The 13,854-nt window shown below is 30.9% G+C and overlaps 1 protein-coding gene across 1 annotated transcript in view; it reads left to right on the top strand.

The window, feature by feature from the left end:
* Positions 1–1,679: 1,679 nt before the first annotated feature.
* Positions 1,680–13,854, top strand: part of LOC118189403 (vacuole membrane protein 1-like) — a 117,575-nt gene continuing 105,400 nt past the window's right edge. Inside the window, exons 1-2 of the mRNA XM_035359996.2 lie at positions 1,680–1,873; positions 2,078–2,244. Coding sequence (XP_035215887.1) covers positions 2,083–2,244 — 162 coding nt within the window. The 5' untranslated portion in view covers positions 1,680–1,873; positions 2,078–2,082. The remainder of the gene's footprint in view (positions 1,874–2,077; positions 2,245–13,854) is intronic.

Here is a 13,854-nt window from a genome sequence, read left to right as displayed (position 1 = left end):
ATCGCACATAAGAAGTGTATTAAGTGCCCTATATGTCCATTCATGCTAGAGTACAAGTAAAACTTCATAAAAAGCATTACATTCTAAACTCAATGATATACCTGTCTATTGAAATAATAATAGTACACTTAACGTTTAATTGAAATACTATTTAAGCGATGTGTTTATATAGAACAATAATTTGAATGCTATATTAATCATGAAATATTCAAGAAAACTTTCAAAGTTTTCAAGTTTCTATATCTGGTCATTGGATCATCATAATAAGGCCCTGGATCATAGCCTTAGATTTTAGAGATCTCTAAATCATTCAATAATTGGAAGATAATTCTCACTCGTAAAAATAGAAGAATAAGTATCGGATGATCACGAAGAACCAATGCTGTGCCATGGTCGAATAGAACGCATGAAAATGCTCACTTAGAAAGAGTTTGAATCTCGTCAACTAGTGAGATTGTTTAATATTTACATTTCTAAGCGTTATTCCATACGAAAAAAACTGGATAAAGATCCAATTATTTAATTAAAAAGGTCGATGGTACTACTTGATTGTAACGGCCCGCGTTGTCAAAACGTGCTAGTATTATCACCAAATTTAAATTACTCGCATAATAGTTTGGGGCTGCCATATCTTCGCGATTGTTTTTAATACGACATCGAAAGGCTTATCTTTCCCAAAGGATAAGCCTTTGGGAAAGCCTCATATGAATTCGGAAACAGATTTGAAAAGATATAGATGATGTCGAGCCGTACCTCTTTGCTTTTTGTTTCGACAATTAACAGAGTCCCCAATCTTTCCCCATTTTAGTATGATCACCCGTTGTTGCATCAACAAAATTAAATGCATGATTCAAAGTGGCTATAACGAGGCGTTTCAAGTTCATATGTTTTATATTCTCGCGAACAATTTGAAGATATTGTCTACAATCGTTGATATGAGTATGCTTGCGTTCCTATTTGGAACCTGAAAGAAATGAAACAGATGTTGAGCTGTTTATCGCACCACTTGAGCGACGTTAGTTCCTCTGCATTAGGTGAAACGTAGGCTGTTAACCTTGTATGATCGAATGCTCTTCTTTTGTTCACAGCTTTTTACGTTGCACCTACACAAATTTTCGTTTACATATAGTTTCATTTCGTAACCATTTACGGATATTTCTACTTCGAGGTATTATATCTTTTTTCTGAAAAAACGATAGGGCATCTTCCTCACGTGAGCAAATTAAAAACTGTCACCATTTTTTACAATGTTTAAATTGGAAAAAAGATTATTACGATATCACGCGCTTCATCAAATTCGACAAATAGACGGTGAAAAATGAAAGTGAAAGTATCGTTTTTAAAATTAATTTGGCGGTTTATCGCGGGGGCCGTGAAAATAAAGTAGTTCAAATCGGTTTCTGAATTGATTTTCTGATCTTCATATTTTCTATTGAAAATTAGGATGTTTTGGACGAAACACATTATCATATCCAAATTAAAATGTAATGTGAATTCGCTAATAATATTTTCTCGTAGTGTCTATCTATTTGCTAAAGAAATATTGGACATTTTATAAAACTGATAATTTTCTTTTTGAAGATTTAGCATATTAAAGGATCGATTTCTTTGTATGATTTAACCCAATAGCATTGCGTGAGTTTTATTGATCCGCTGCAGAATTCTCAAATTGTTATGCATGGCAACAGCATAATATCAAAAATAATTTTTTCAATGTTGGCGTCCTACGAAGATGGCTATTTCTAGCATTGTTTACGGTTTTGTTTTGAATCATGTTCGGACATTTGGATAGTGTAAATGATCATAAAGAACTTTGATCAGAGATTTGATATGACTTGCCAAAGATAAATTGTATTTCCTGGTCTGTTTATAGGTAACTGTTAGTTGTGATATGCTAGAAGTTCATCTTGTGAATTTAAAATCAATAACTAAATTAATACTAAAATGTCGTGATATTTTTCAGATAAAGCTGTAAATGAAAATTAAGTGTTGTTCCTACAGAAGTATTTATTGCATGAAATTGTTGCTTTTATAAGTGAGTGTATTTTATCATCTTTATTTCCTGTAACACTTTCAGATGTTATGGAAAGCATAACCGGAAAACAAAAACAGGGTTTGGCTTCAAAACCCACAAAAGTTAAGCAAAAATATATAGCGAGGGATTATAAAGGAATGTCCAAAGATGATCTACGACAAGAGTTACGTAAACGTGGTATCAAGATAAGTGGCAAGAAAGCCGATTTGGTAAATATAACAACTAATTTCTCTCATTTTGCGCGTTTAAAAAGAGCACCAGAGCTGCTTTTGCACTGACTTATTTTCCCTTACTTTCTGTAGCATTTAGGTACTTTTACGAGTTTATCATGTTTTTTAAATATCTTTTTGAATTTGCACACACATATTTTTGTCCTTACATATTTGTTAAAATAATAATAAATTATTCGGCTAATATAAAAAATTAGGCCAGTATTTCTTGAAAGGTAATTATTTAATGAACGTGTATCAGGAAATATCATAATTAATCACTTACCAAGAGTATTATAATTCATCAGTGTATCAAGAAAATCTATTATAATTCATATCCAGGCAGGATTAATTTCATGTGCTCATGATCTGTTAAATTTTCTTTGTAATAATATGTTTGACTTTTTCTTTACTAAGTGCATTTCATTTTGTTACTAAATATATTGCCACCTTCAAATGATATATGTGGCATATATTTTGTAATTGAAAGCTGTTATAAAATGTGTTTATTGCCAAACATAGGGAATAAAAGTACTTGACAGCCAGTTATAATAAGATATAAAAATTACTATTATTAAATGAATAAATAAACTGCTTTTTGTGCCATCTCTAGTCTTTTAATGTATGAATATTTATTTCAAAATGTTTGAAAAATAAATAACATAGTCAGAAAAATTACTCTGTGAAATTTATTATTAAATTACCAAATGAAATTTATGATATATAAGCCAAAAAAGTATTTTTTTTATTGCAAGAAGCAGTTAATTTAAATGCAGTAAAACATTATAAAGTATTTTCTTCCTCCTTCCGACATGCCTCGGTGGTGTAACGGTAGCACATTCGGTGCATATTCAAGACGTCCAGGTTCCAGTCACAGCAAGGGCATTGCTCGTTTTTCACATCTCTTGCTTCAAAATTACCTAATGACTCTTCAGCGTACTACTGTATCCTTATTCATTGAAAGGTTTAACATAAAAGTCATGTTGCACCTTTTATAAGATTGAAAAGATCTACCAAATCATAATTTTGAGGAAAGATGCATCATGAGATGGAGGTGCTGTTAGCTACGGTGCTTATTGTAGATTTCAAATTTATAAGTGTAAAAAATAAATCACTAAAGTATTCCTCTACTTTGTGGTATTGAAATCTCAAAAATAAGTAACTAAGTAAAAATAAAGTAATCTGAATCTCTTGTAGATAATACCTCGTTTTATTTTAGGGTGTTTATTTTATTGTTTCTTTCTTTGAATATTTAAATTTCTTCCGTTTTAATGTGTGATTTATATGTCTATGATTTCATGATTTGCAATTGTAAATTGCCTAATTATAATTCGACATATTAAAAAGGAGAAAAAAATATGAAGAAGAAAGATAACCTTATTTATAACATAAATGAAGATTTTAAATCAGAGTTTCATTTAATATCAAAAACTTTATATTGTATGCAGTATGTATAGCAGTGGTATACTTAACTGTGTATTTAGCTCTTTTGCATCGAGAGAGGCCTAATCTCTTTTCCTCAAACATCGAAAATGCCTATGTATATGAATTTCTGTTGGAATGCTTTTCCTTCTCCCATGACAAACTGATTACTACAGTGCTAACAATAACCTACTTAAGTAAAGCGGCAACTTCTTTCTCAGACGCTTTCACCCTGTGGGAAGTACCCCCTTCGGACAGGATTGCAACTTTGGGCATCAATAACTAAACATTGACAGTAAACAAAGGAAAAAGAAGATGCATTCAGCGATGCAGTAACGTGATGGGGGAAAGCACTAGGTAGGAAATTATTCAGGTGTTTGGGTGACTTGCTGCTGTCAGAATGTTCGGGTGCTTGGGGCGACTTTGATGTGAAAGAGTTAAGAGCTAGGATGCATCTAAAGGCCAGCTTAAAATATATGTTGATGCTATGGACTGCAAAGTGAATTGTGTGTGACCAATATTTAGGAATATGGGTAAAAGTATAGTTTAGGGTACCCCTTGGTGAAACTTGGCGATTTTTGGCAGTACGTGGATACCGATTTTGTGCAATTCTTTGACTCCTTATTTTGGCTTGCAAAGCGGCGATTTTTGCGCGAAAAATCGCCGCTATACAAAACCAAAATAACAAGACAAACAATCGCACAAATTCGGTATCCATGTGCACATTGACTTATTTTCACTTAAAAAAAACCCCCTGAATTGCACAAAAATGGCATTGCGCACTCCTTTGACTTTATCCATGTACACGTCAACCTATTTTCACTTAAAAAAATCCTCGAATTGCACAAAAATGGCATTGCGCACTCCCTTTACTCTGTCCATGTACACATTGATATATTTTCACTTAAAAGTCAAAGTCTACAATATAGGCAAACAAAAAATACATAATCTCAATAAAATCTGTTTTAAACCAAACAATAAAATAACATAAAAAAGGAAAAACATGTTATGCATTTAAGCATTACCAAAAGCAAATATTCACTTACCATGATTTTCGAGTTCGCTTCGTACACCCAGAGCCACGTAAAAATCAAAATATCATTCATACTCAAATGACTTTTTTCAAACGAGTTACTCTTTCTGATTGAACTCTTCACATAGTGACCATCTGAACCTTTCTTCCTACAAACCCATTCAAATTCATCTAAACGGTTTTAACACACACAAAAACGCTTACAAAACATCTCATGATTAAAAATTTCCCAGAATCATGCACCCGATTACATCACAATAGGGTTTCCATAATATTCAACTACTCAGGCTACCATAAATGAACAACAACTTCGCCATAATACAAGGGGTACCTTAAAGTCTACTCTACCCGGAATATGTTCTAGAATAATTAAACATATTAGTTCAAGAATAATTAATTTGTTCTAGAATAATTAATCATAGTCATAATATATTTACTTGAATTTGCTCATGTGTTCATGTGTAGTATTTGTTTCAAATTACCTTTGGAAATATTTCTGAGATACGTAATAACATCAAGACCAAGAGTATCCACTTATGAAATTCAAAATGCCATTTTTTTAAAGCATAATACTTATGTTCGTAAAATTTAAGGTTTAACCCTTTGCAGACAAGAAAAAAGTTTTGTTAATATAACTATGGGGACAGTGCTGCAGCAAAGGAAGTAAAATGTAATGCCAGGAAATAAAGCACTGTTGCAAAACAAAAAAACTGAAAAGTTAAGTTTTCAGCATTTGCATTGATATTTTCAAGTTTCAAGATCTTGTTAAAATGTCAAATGTGTAAAATTATAGGTATAAAAGGAATTAATAATAACAACAATAGCAATATTTTATTTTCATAACATGGCCATAAGCTACTGACTCTTAGTTCGAGTCATTGTTTATATATAGGATCTGTATAGATTGAGCTACATTAAAGTCTAAAAAATTTTAAGTGCATTGAATTGCCTCTAAGATGAGCATCTACGATTCCAGATTGATTTTGATCTTCCTCTGCAAGGTAAATGTTGGGCTTAGTGTATTGATCACATGATGTGATGTATAGGTACTTCATGTAAATTTTTAAAATTTCTCAACAGTTTCTATCTGTTCCCCATTTTTATCATAAATTTTGGATTTTATTGTATATGAATCACCCTTTATAGTAAATTGAAAAAAGAAATTTCAGATTAAAGTTATGAAAAACCAGAGGAGCTCAAAACATGATACTGAGAAGGAAATGTAAAGATTTCTGGATATTGTGTCATTTTTTTTAATGTAATTACAGTATAAATTTTTATTAATTTTCCAGTTGAAATTTTTATCAGTTATAAGAGATTAAATGTATCATCAGTTTTAAAGTAAAACTACAGAACATTGTAGTAGAATAACTGGTTAAAAATTCATTTTTCTTTCAGTAGTGTTTGAGTATTTTATTTGACAAGAGTTTATTTGACAAAGGTTTCGATGCATTCTATCAGAACTTTCATTCTTAATTAGGTGTTTCTTTTCCATCTACCCCCAATTATAGGAAATTGTTTTTATTCTTCTTTGGTATATATTTATCAGAAAGAGTAATTTAAGTAAATGTTCAAGTTTCTTATGTGATAATATATCTTAACTTTTTACACTTCATAAATAACTCTTCTTTGTAAAGGCAAACACAAATGCTTTCTTATGAAAGCTCCCAAGACTGAATCGCTAATCAGCCAAGATATTTTGTCAAAATCTCGCCACTTGTCCCATACATAAACCTTGCTACATGTTCCATTTCGGTTGATTAGCAATTAAATTTTGGAAGCCACTATAATAAGGAAGTATCAAATGCTGTTTTGTTAATTTTTACTTTTGGAAGGGGGGCTTTACAGATTTTTCTTTTAAATCTGAAGATGGTATATAATTTATTTTACAGCTGATTTTTGTTGTCCTTTCAGTAAATTGTCCAGCATAACCTTTGCATTAAATTACTATTTTCAATATGTTATTATCCCTTCCCTTGTCAAAAACCTTTAAATGGCAACTTTGAAATGGAAATTTTATAAAATTTAGGTTTATGTTTTTAATGTTATTAAGCCTTAAGTATCATGAATTTTAATTTAGATTCAGGTGTTAAGCATTAAATGAGTTCAGCCACTAGAGTATTATGCCACAGCTATCTGTGGAATATTATGTACAGCTTCTAAGCATTCAGAATTTGTACATCTGCTTTTGTTTTATAGGAATTCTTGATTTTACTGTATGGCTTATTATTGAATAATATGTTCACAGTAGATATTATTCATTATTTTGTTTTAGACATTTTTAGTTAATTTTGTTTTTGTTTTATTCAGTTTCCCAGTTTTGAAGAAGAGTATACTTATCTGTGGAAGAGTTAATCCTTGAAATTATATAAATAATCCTTTCTAGGTATATTTTCCCCAATTCAGTTTTATTTTTCATAATATATATTTTTGCATGACCATTTACTTGTATATTTTGTGATAATAAAATTCTTTAAAGGCACAGTTGATGTTTTGTTTTTATTCTTCTTTTCATTTCATATCTTAAATCTTATATAGTTCTTAAAGTCTTAACTGCATGCCAGCAATAGCATTTCTTGTTATATCAAGAGTTCCATTGAACAAACTTTCCAAATAATAATGAAAAAAGTTTTTAGAGCAGTCTAAGCTGCAGGCTTTTTAGTAAATACAAGATAAAAATTGAAGAGCATTATTCCTTTTTTTTTTTTTTTTCTTTCTTTTAAGTATATGTGGCAGTACGTAATGGGAAAAAAAGTAAATAGTACGGTCAAAAGTCGTTAATCCGGACTCGTCTGGACTTCAGCGATTCTGGATTATTGATTTTTCCGGATTATAGATCATCAGTTTAAATCTGTTAAGATGGCATGCAGAAATTATAAAATTAAAAATATGAAACCGTAATTTATGAAATAAAGAACAATTATGATCTAAAGGGTATCAAAATTTACAAGAAAAAAAAAAGCTTAATATTTATTTGTTTACTTTATTAAACATATCTTTCAATGTAAGTTGTTTATGTTGCTTCATTTTATGTGATAATACTTTCTCTTTAATTCTATAAACAGACATAATTTCTTGTTCAATTTACAAAGTTCCACTGTTAAAGTCCTATAATTGCTCGAGAATACCGACTAATTTGTCAATCGAAATTTTTTCATTTTCAATAACCTCTGTATCACTTTCTTCGCTATCGGAAGCGATTTATAATGACGAGGAATTTGATTTAAATCAGATCAAAGACGGAGTACGTCAAGATGAAATACTACGTTTAGTAAGGCCAAATAAAATAAAATAATTATATTTATAAGCCAAATAAAATAAAAACATCTGCCCTGAAGATAAGGATAGTGCTGACAGATCAACTTCCAATTCAGTGCACGCCGCGGCGTCCCCCGCCGCCGCAGAGCAGCGTGAAATTGATAAACAGTTTTTGGAATGGTTAGAGAAACAAAGGATATGTTTTTATCCATTTTTTGCAGCAATTCCACTTTTTGTTTAATGGACTTCGAAACATACTTTCGCTTTGTAGATCCTTTACATATTAGTAAATATATATCGGAAATTCTATTTGACATAATCGAAAGTTCAAGCTTACTTTTATAAAATTGCTCTAACAGTCTGCAAAAAATAATAAGCCGGATCCAATTCGAAGATTAAGGTACAACGCAATTTGCAACATTAACTGATTTAGATAATTTTATCTTAGCTTATACCGTCCGTTATACATTAAACGCGCGTGTGTAAACGTATTTTGCGCATGCGCACATGCATAGTTGCAGCTGTAAAGGTCTTACACGCATGCGTAAAAGCCTATGCGCATGCGTCAATGTTTGTAGCTTTGAGGTCTGGATTATAGATCATTCCGGATTATGGGTGTCCGAATTAACGACTTTTGACTGTATATGAAACAGGATATTCATGCAGTATATTTAAGCAAAGTCAGGTCAGGGATGGGCAAACTTTTTCAATCATGGCCCCCCCCCCAAAGAAAAAAAAAAAAAAAAAAACGTTTGACAGGCCAAGATAAATTTTTGTAAAATTTAAAAAACAATATACAAGTATTGCAATTTAAATATATAATTGAGATGAATGAAATTGTGATTTAATTTAAAAAAGTTCCTTACGTTGAGGAATATATAAATAGTTTATAGTTGAAAACACTTGTTCACATATATAAGATGAAGCAAACATAGCACTGATTTTATGGGTGTGATATAGTAAATTGGCAAAATGTGCTTTCGAGAATGATTTGTGTGTGTGTATTTAATTATGGCAAAGCACACGAGGGCTATCTGCCTAAGGGGAGGGATGCCTTCGTTGAGGACTTTCTAAGGGAAACTGGCTTATATACACGTTACACATGGGGAAAACCACGAAAACGCCCATGCAGCCAGCCCGTTCGCGAGATTCGAACCTTGAACCGAACTGCCAGTGTTCAGCGACTTTACCGCTCGGCCGCTGGTGGGCCCCGATAATGATTTGTAAAAACTGTATACTTTGACATATTTAGAAACAACAGCTTGAGGTGATTGTTTGATTGCAATTCAATTAATTCAAGCTGCAAATCTGACCTCACTGCTTCACAATTTACGTTGAAAGGCATGGTAAAAATATCCAGTTCTGTTTGAATAGCACTGAAATCTTGAAATCTTCATTCAAACTAAAATGCAGTTTTTTCAAGCCATCTTTATAATTCTTAAGCTTCTCTTCATTTACTGAGGGTATTGAATTTAACCTTGGGAAATGAGACAAGTCGTACTTAGCTAGCTGACCAGCAAACAGATTAATTGAAGTTTTTTCTAAGAGGTCTCATTCATCTACATTGGATTCCCACATGTCTGCTCCTCGAGAATGAGATAACGCTTGTTGGTGCCAATCTACAGCTATAACTAACAAAAAACTTCCACTTTTAACACCTTACTGATTGAAAGCTGTCTGTGCTTGCTATTTCCGTCGATTTATGTTTTGTAGAACAAAAATAGAGAAAGTAAAGAGGATCATCAGTCCTTTGCAAAAAAGGAAGGAAAAAATAATATTTAAACAAAGTAAAAAAGGAGATGGATATATAATATATAAATATATTTTTCTTTTAATTTGCCTCGAACCGGCAAATTAAAATTCTATCTGTGGGCTCGATAGAAACTTCCAAATGCCCATATTTGGGTGGAGACGTACGTTGTTCAAAATTTGATGGCTCTAGGTACTGTTGTTTTATCACAATGCGAGAAACATATATATGTTTATGTACATTCTTCATTATTTAATTTCTTTAAATATAATACAGGGCTGTAATATTTGGTGGCACCAATTTAAAAAGTAGATCGATGCAAAATGCCATAATGAAATTAATAGCCCTTCTGGGAAAATTGCCCATTTAGGCTAAAAAAAATATTGTTTAATCTGTAGTTACACACTGAGTCATTGATTTTGGAGTCAAATTCAAAACGGAATGAGTTGTATATTGCCGTGACTTATTTCTCTTTGTCCATTTCTCACCACAAGATTCACAGTACATGTTGATAAATGTACTGCATTCAGTTGGCAAAGCACAAACAAAGAGGATTTCTCATTTCCTCTCCTTTCCTCCCACAGTGTGAGAGATTAGATAAATGCATGTTGTTGCCATTACAGCTACAAGAGGAAAATAGTCATTGTTTACCAATTAATTTAATGTAATATACTATTATGTCTTAGTATACTAGAGGCAATTTTCTACATTGAGGTTTACAATGTACCGTATATTTAATTTAAGGCTGCCTAATTCTTATTTGTGAATGTCTTTCATTTCTATATGATAAGAGAATTCTACAAAAGTAAAAAGTAGTAAACAAAAAGAAAGAAATAGACCTATTTGGTCAAAAAATTTGCACATTGAGCTGCAAATTAAAAAATTTTAGTGCAAAAGAGGAAAGTAAAAATTTTTGCTAATGCTTTAAAGTAACTATGTATGATACTGCAGTTCCAGAGAACACAGGTAACATCAAGTAAAAACAATAATACAATACTAAAGCAGATAAAGTTTACACGAAAAAAAAACCTCCTGTAATAACTACTGAACAATTTAATCTACAAAAACAAATTGGAAATAAGAAAAGACTAAAAAATCTAAAAAACATCAATTTTGTTCGCAAACAATCAAAAACATTTTAAAGACAAAGAAAAAATGTACAAAGAATGGAATAAATGGTCAATTAGTCCAATTCGAGGTTTCACACAGACTTATCAAGGGAAAAGCATTAGATGCAGGAACTGTATTATGTAAATATGAGACTGCTGGAACTGCAATATCATATTTACTTTAAAGTATTAGCAAAAATTTTTACTTTCTCTTCTGTACTAATAAAAGAATTCTATATATAGGACTCAATATCCTTTCTAGAAATTAGAAAATATTTCTGAAAATAAAATTGAAATCCTTTTAAAGGACATAATTCAACGGATATTTAGCTTTTGAAATTTCAGCTGGAGGAGAAAAGTATTAAAAATGATAGATTTTGCTCTTCTTTAAGAGCAAAGGCAATAAGTGTAAAAATAGATGCAGTAGGTATTCTCAATTTATGTAATGAAAAAAAAAAAAAAAAGGCGGTAAGTAAAGTTTTTTTTTTTTTTTTTTGGTTGGGGTCTTTTCAGTTGCTTGAGAGGGAACAGAATAATTTCGTATACCAAGATTGAATTGATTAATTTCACCGTGCTATTAGTATGTATTTTAAAACATGAAAAACTTTGCTATAATATTAGAACATGTTTAGAGGTTTCTGCTTGAGTGATCTAGAAGAGATCTTTTAAATCAACAACTGCGAAGCTTTTTAAAAGTGTATTCCTAAAAATAATGAAATTTTAAAGTGAGTAATTGTAAAATTTTTCCAAAAAACAAAAGGTGTTATTTAGAGATTTTGATTAATCTGCTGTTACCACAAGCAGGTAAAATTACATAAAAATTACTAAATCTAACTAAGAGAAGAAAAGTAAGCAGAGTTGTCCATGGATATTTCTTGTTATTCAAAAAGATACAAATTGCAGTTCGAAAGTTTGTATGAATAGCATAGAAACCAAAGAGAAATTTCTCAGTTTGTTTCAATTAAAAAGCATAGTCAGCTAGTATATAATAGTAAAAGGACTTTTTATTGAAAAAATACATTGTGGATAAAAAAATTAAATTATGTGTAGTATAGAATTCTAATATATCCAAGTAGAAATGCTGAGCTTCTGGTTCGAACAATAAATTTAAATTCATGAGCTTTCTAAATAAAGAAAAAAAAAAAAAAAAAATTCTCTTTAAATCTTAATTTTTCTCAAAATGTTTTGATAAGAGAAAATTGTGCTTTAAACAGTTATTAAATAAACTTAGCACTACCTGTACGGGAGTTTATACTATGTATAAATGTCGGTAATATTCAAAATATTATGAGTGAAACATTTACTTCCCGAATTCTGCCACTATTAGTATTAACTGTATCAGTGGAACAGCTTTTTATTCACCACTAATATAAATTATTAGCTAATTGATTGTATTTGGACTTGTACTACAATGTGGTCTTCATAAATGAAGCAGCAGAAAAATTGCTTAGTTAAATCTATATAAAGATTTCCACTTCAATCCTAAAAATTGGTAAATTAAAAACTTTCATTTGTTTGTTTCATATTTTATATGTTGTATGAAGTAATATGCAAAGAACATAGCTGGCTTTGAAATAATGCTAACTGCCACATAATTATATAATTGTTAAAAATTTGGTATTAACCAGTATGCAGTGTGGAAATTTGGGCATTATGTTCCTGCTTAAACCTGCAATCCAAACTTTCTATATTTCTCTCTTGCTTGTCATGTACATATGAAAGATAATTTTTTTAAACTAAAAAGATGAAAAAGTAATGAAGAATGCTGCCTGGATAGTGGTTAGTAACTGGGATAACAATTAGTGAAGCTAACAGCCATGCCAGAGGGGCCAGGTTTGAATCCTCAGGGAAGGCATAGATGTTTGTAAATGTATAATACCTTTGTGGCATGGGTCACTTTAAATATGTGGGGAGCCAAAAGTACTCTTGAGAGGTTAGCGGTAGGGAAACAGAAATGATCGACCCCTGGACCCTGGATCCGTCTTTCCATGGTGCTGTCCAACAAAATTGGAGGCAAAACTTCAGCAAAGTCATACTATCATCTGTATAGTGTTCAACGCTGTTGCCAATGACAAGCACAATTTTGTACTCCTTGCCACAATGAATTTCGTGGTCTTCTTCTGAGGATATTATCAGACATTTAGGATAAGTCACAACAAAAGTAATGAAGAATTTCTATACCTGTCTCAGGGTATTGTTTCCTTTTCACAGTTTTTAATTTTTCTCAGCTGCAAATTGATACTTTTAAGAGTGAGTGTGTTACTCAGAATATATTATTTTCAATCAACAATAAGTAAATAAAATTTAATGGATTGAAAATTTAAGGCTTTTAAAGAAAGGAATCAAATATTACCATGCCAAAAAATACTTTATCCTTATCGCAGATGATTATTCCCAGTCAAAGATTTAAAAAAAATTAAGATTTATATATTTCATTACATATAAATTATAATTAAATAATACCTGAAATAAACAATGATCAAGTTAATTTTTTCTTGTTTTTGACTAGAAGGCAAACTTGTAAGCAGTTTTTTTTTTTTTTTTTTTTTTGTGTGTGTGTGTGTGTTCCTTTCCGCCTCTTTTTATTTTAGTTTTGAGCCTGCAAATTTGCATAAAAATTATTAACAAAATATTATCTATAAATTTGAAATTAAGATTATTGAAAAGTAAAAATTTTCCATTTTTGTTTTGATAGAGAATTCTTCAGAAAACATGTCTGAGTGTCTACTACTCTTCCTTCTCCTAACACCAGCTTCTTGAGAGAATGTTTGGCTCACAATATTCAAATGCTCCTATGCCACAAAGGCACTTGTAATGTATATACCAACTACTGTTTAGAGAATGAGGCTCTTTTTTAACTTAAAAAAAAAGTGTGAAATGATCTAATATAATATTTTTTGTTAGATCATATTGCAGTTTTATTAGTAAAAGAGGTGTTAATATTTGAATTGTATTTTAACTGTTATCTACCTTTATATCTAATGACCTGTTTCATTATCATTTTTATGTATTTCACACAGGTATTTGTGTGATACAGT

The sequence above is a fragment of the Stegodyphus dumicola genome, chromosome 5 (assembly GCF_044657685.1).
Source record: "Stegodyphus dumicola isolate Sdum_Otavi_A_Nest chromosome 5, ASM4465768v1".
NCBI lineage: Eukaryota > Metazoa > Arthropoda > Arachnida > Araneae > Eresidae > Stegodyphus > Stegodyphus dumicola.
This window is presented reverse-complemented; position numbering and strand designations above follow the sequence as displayed.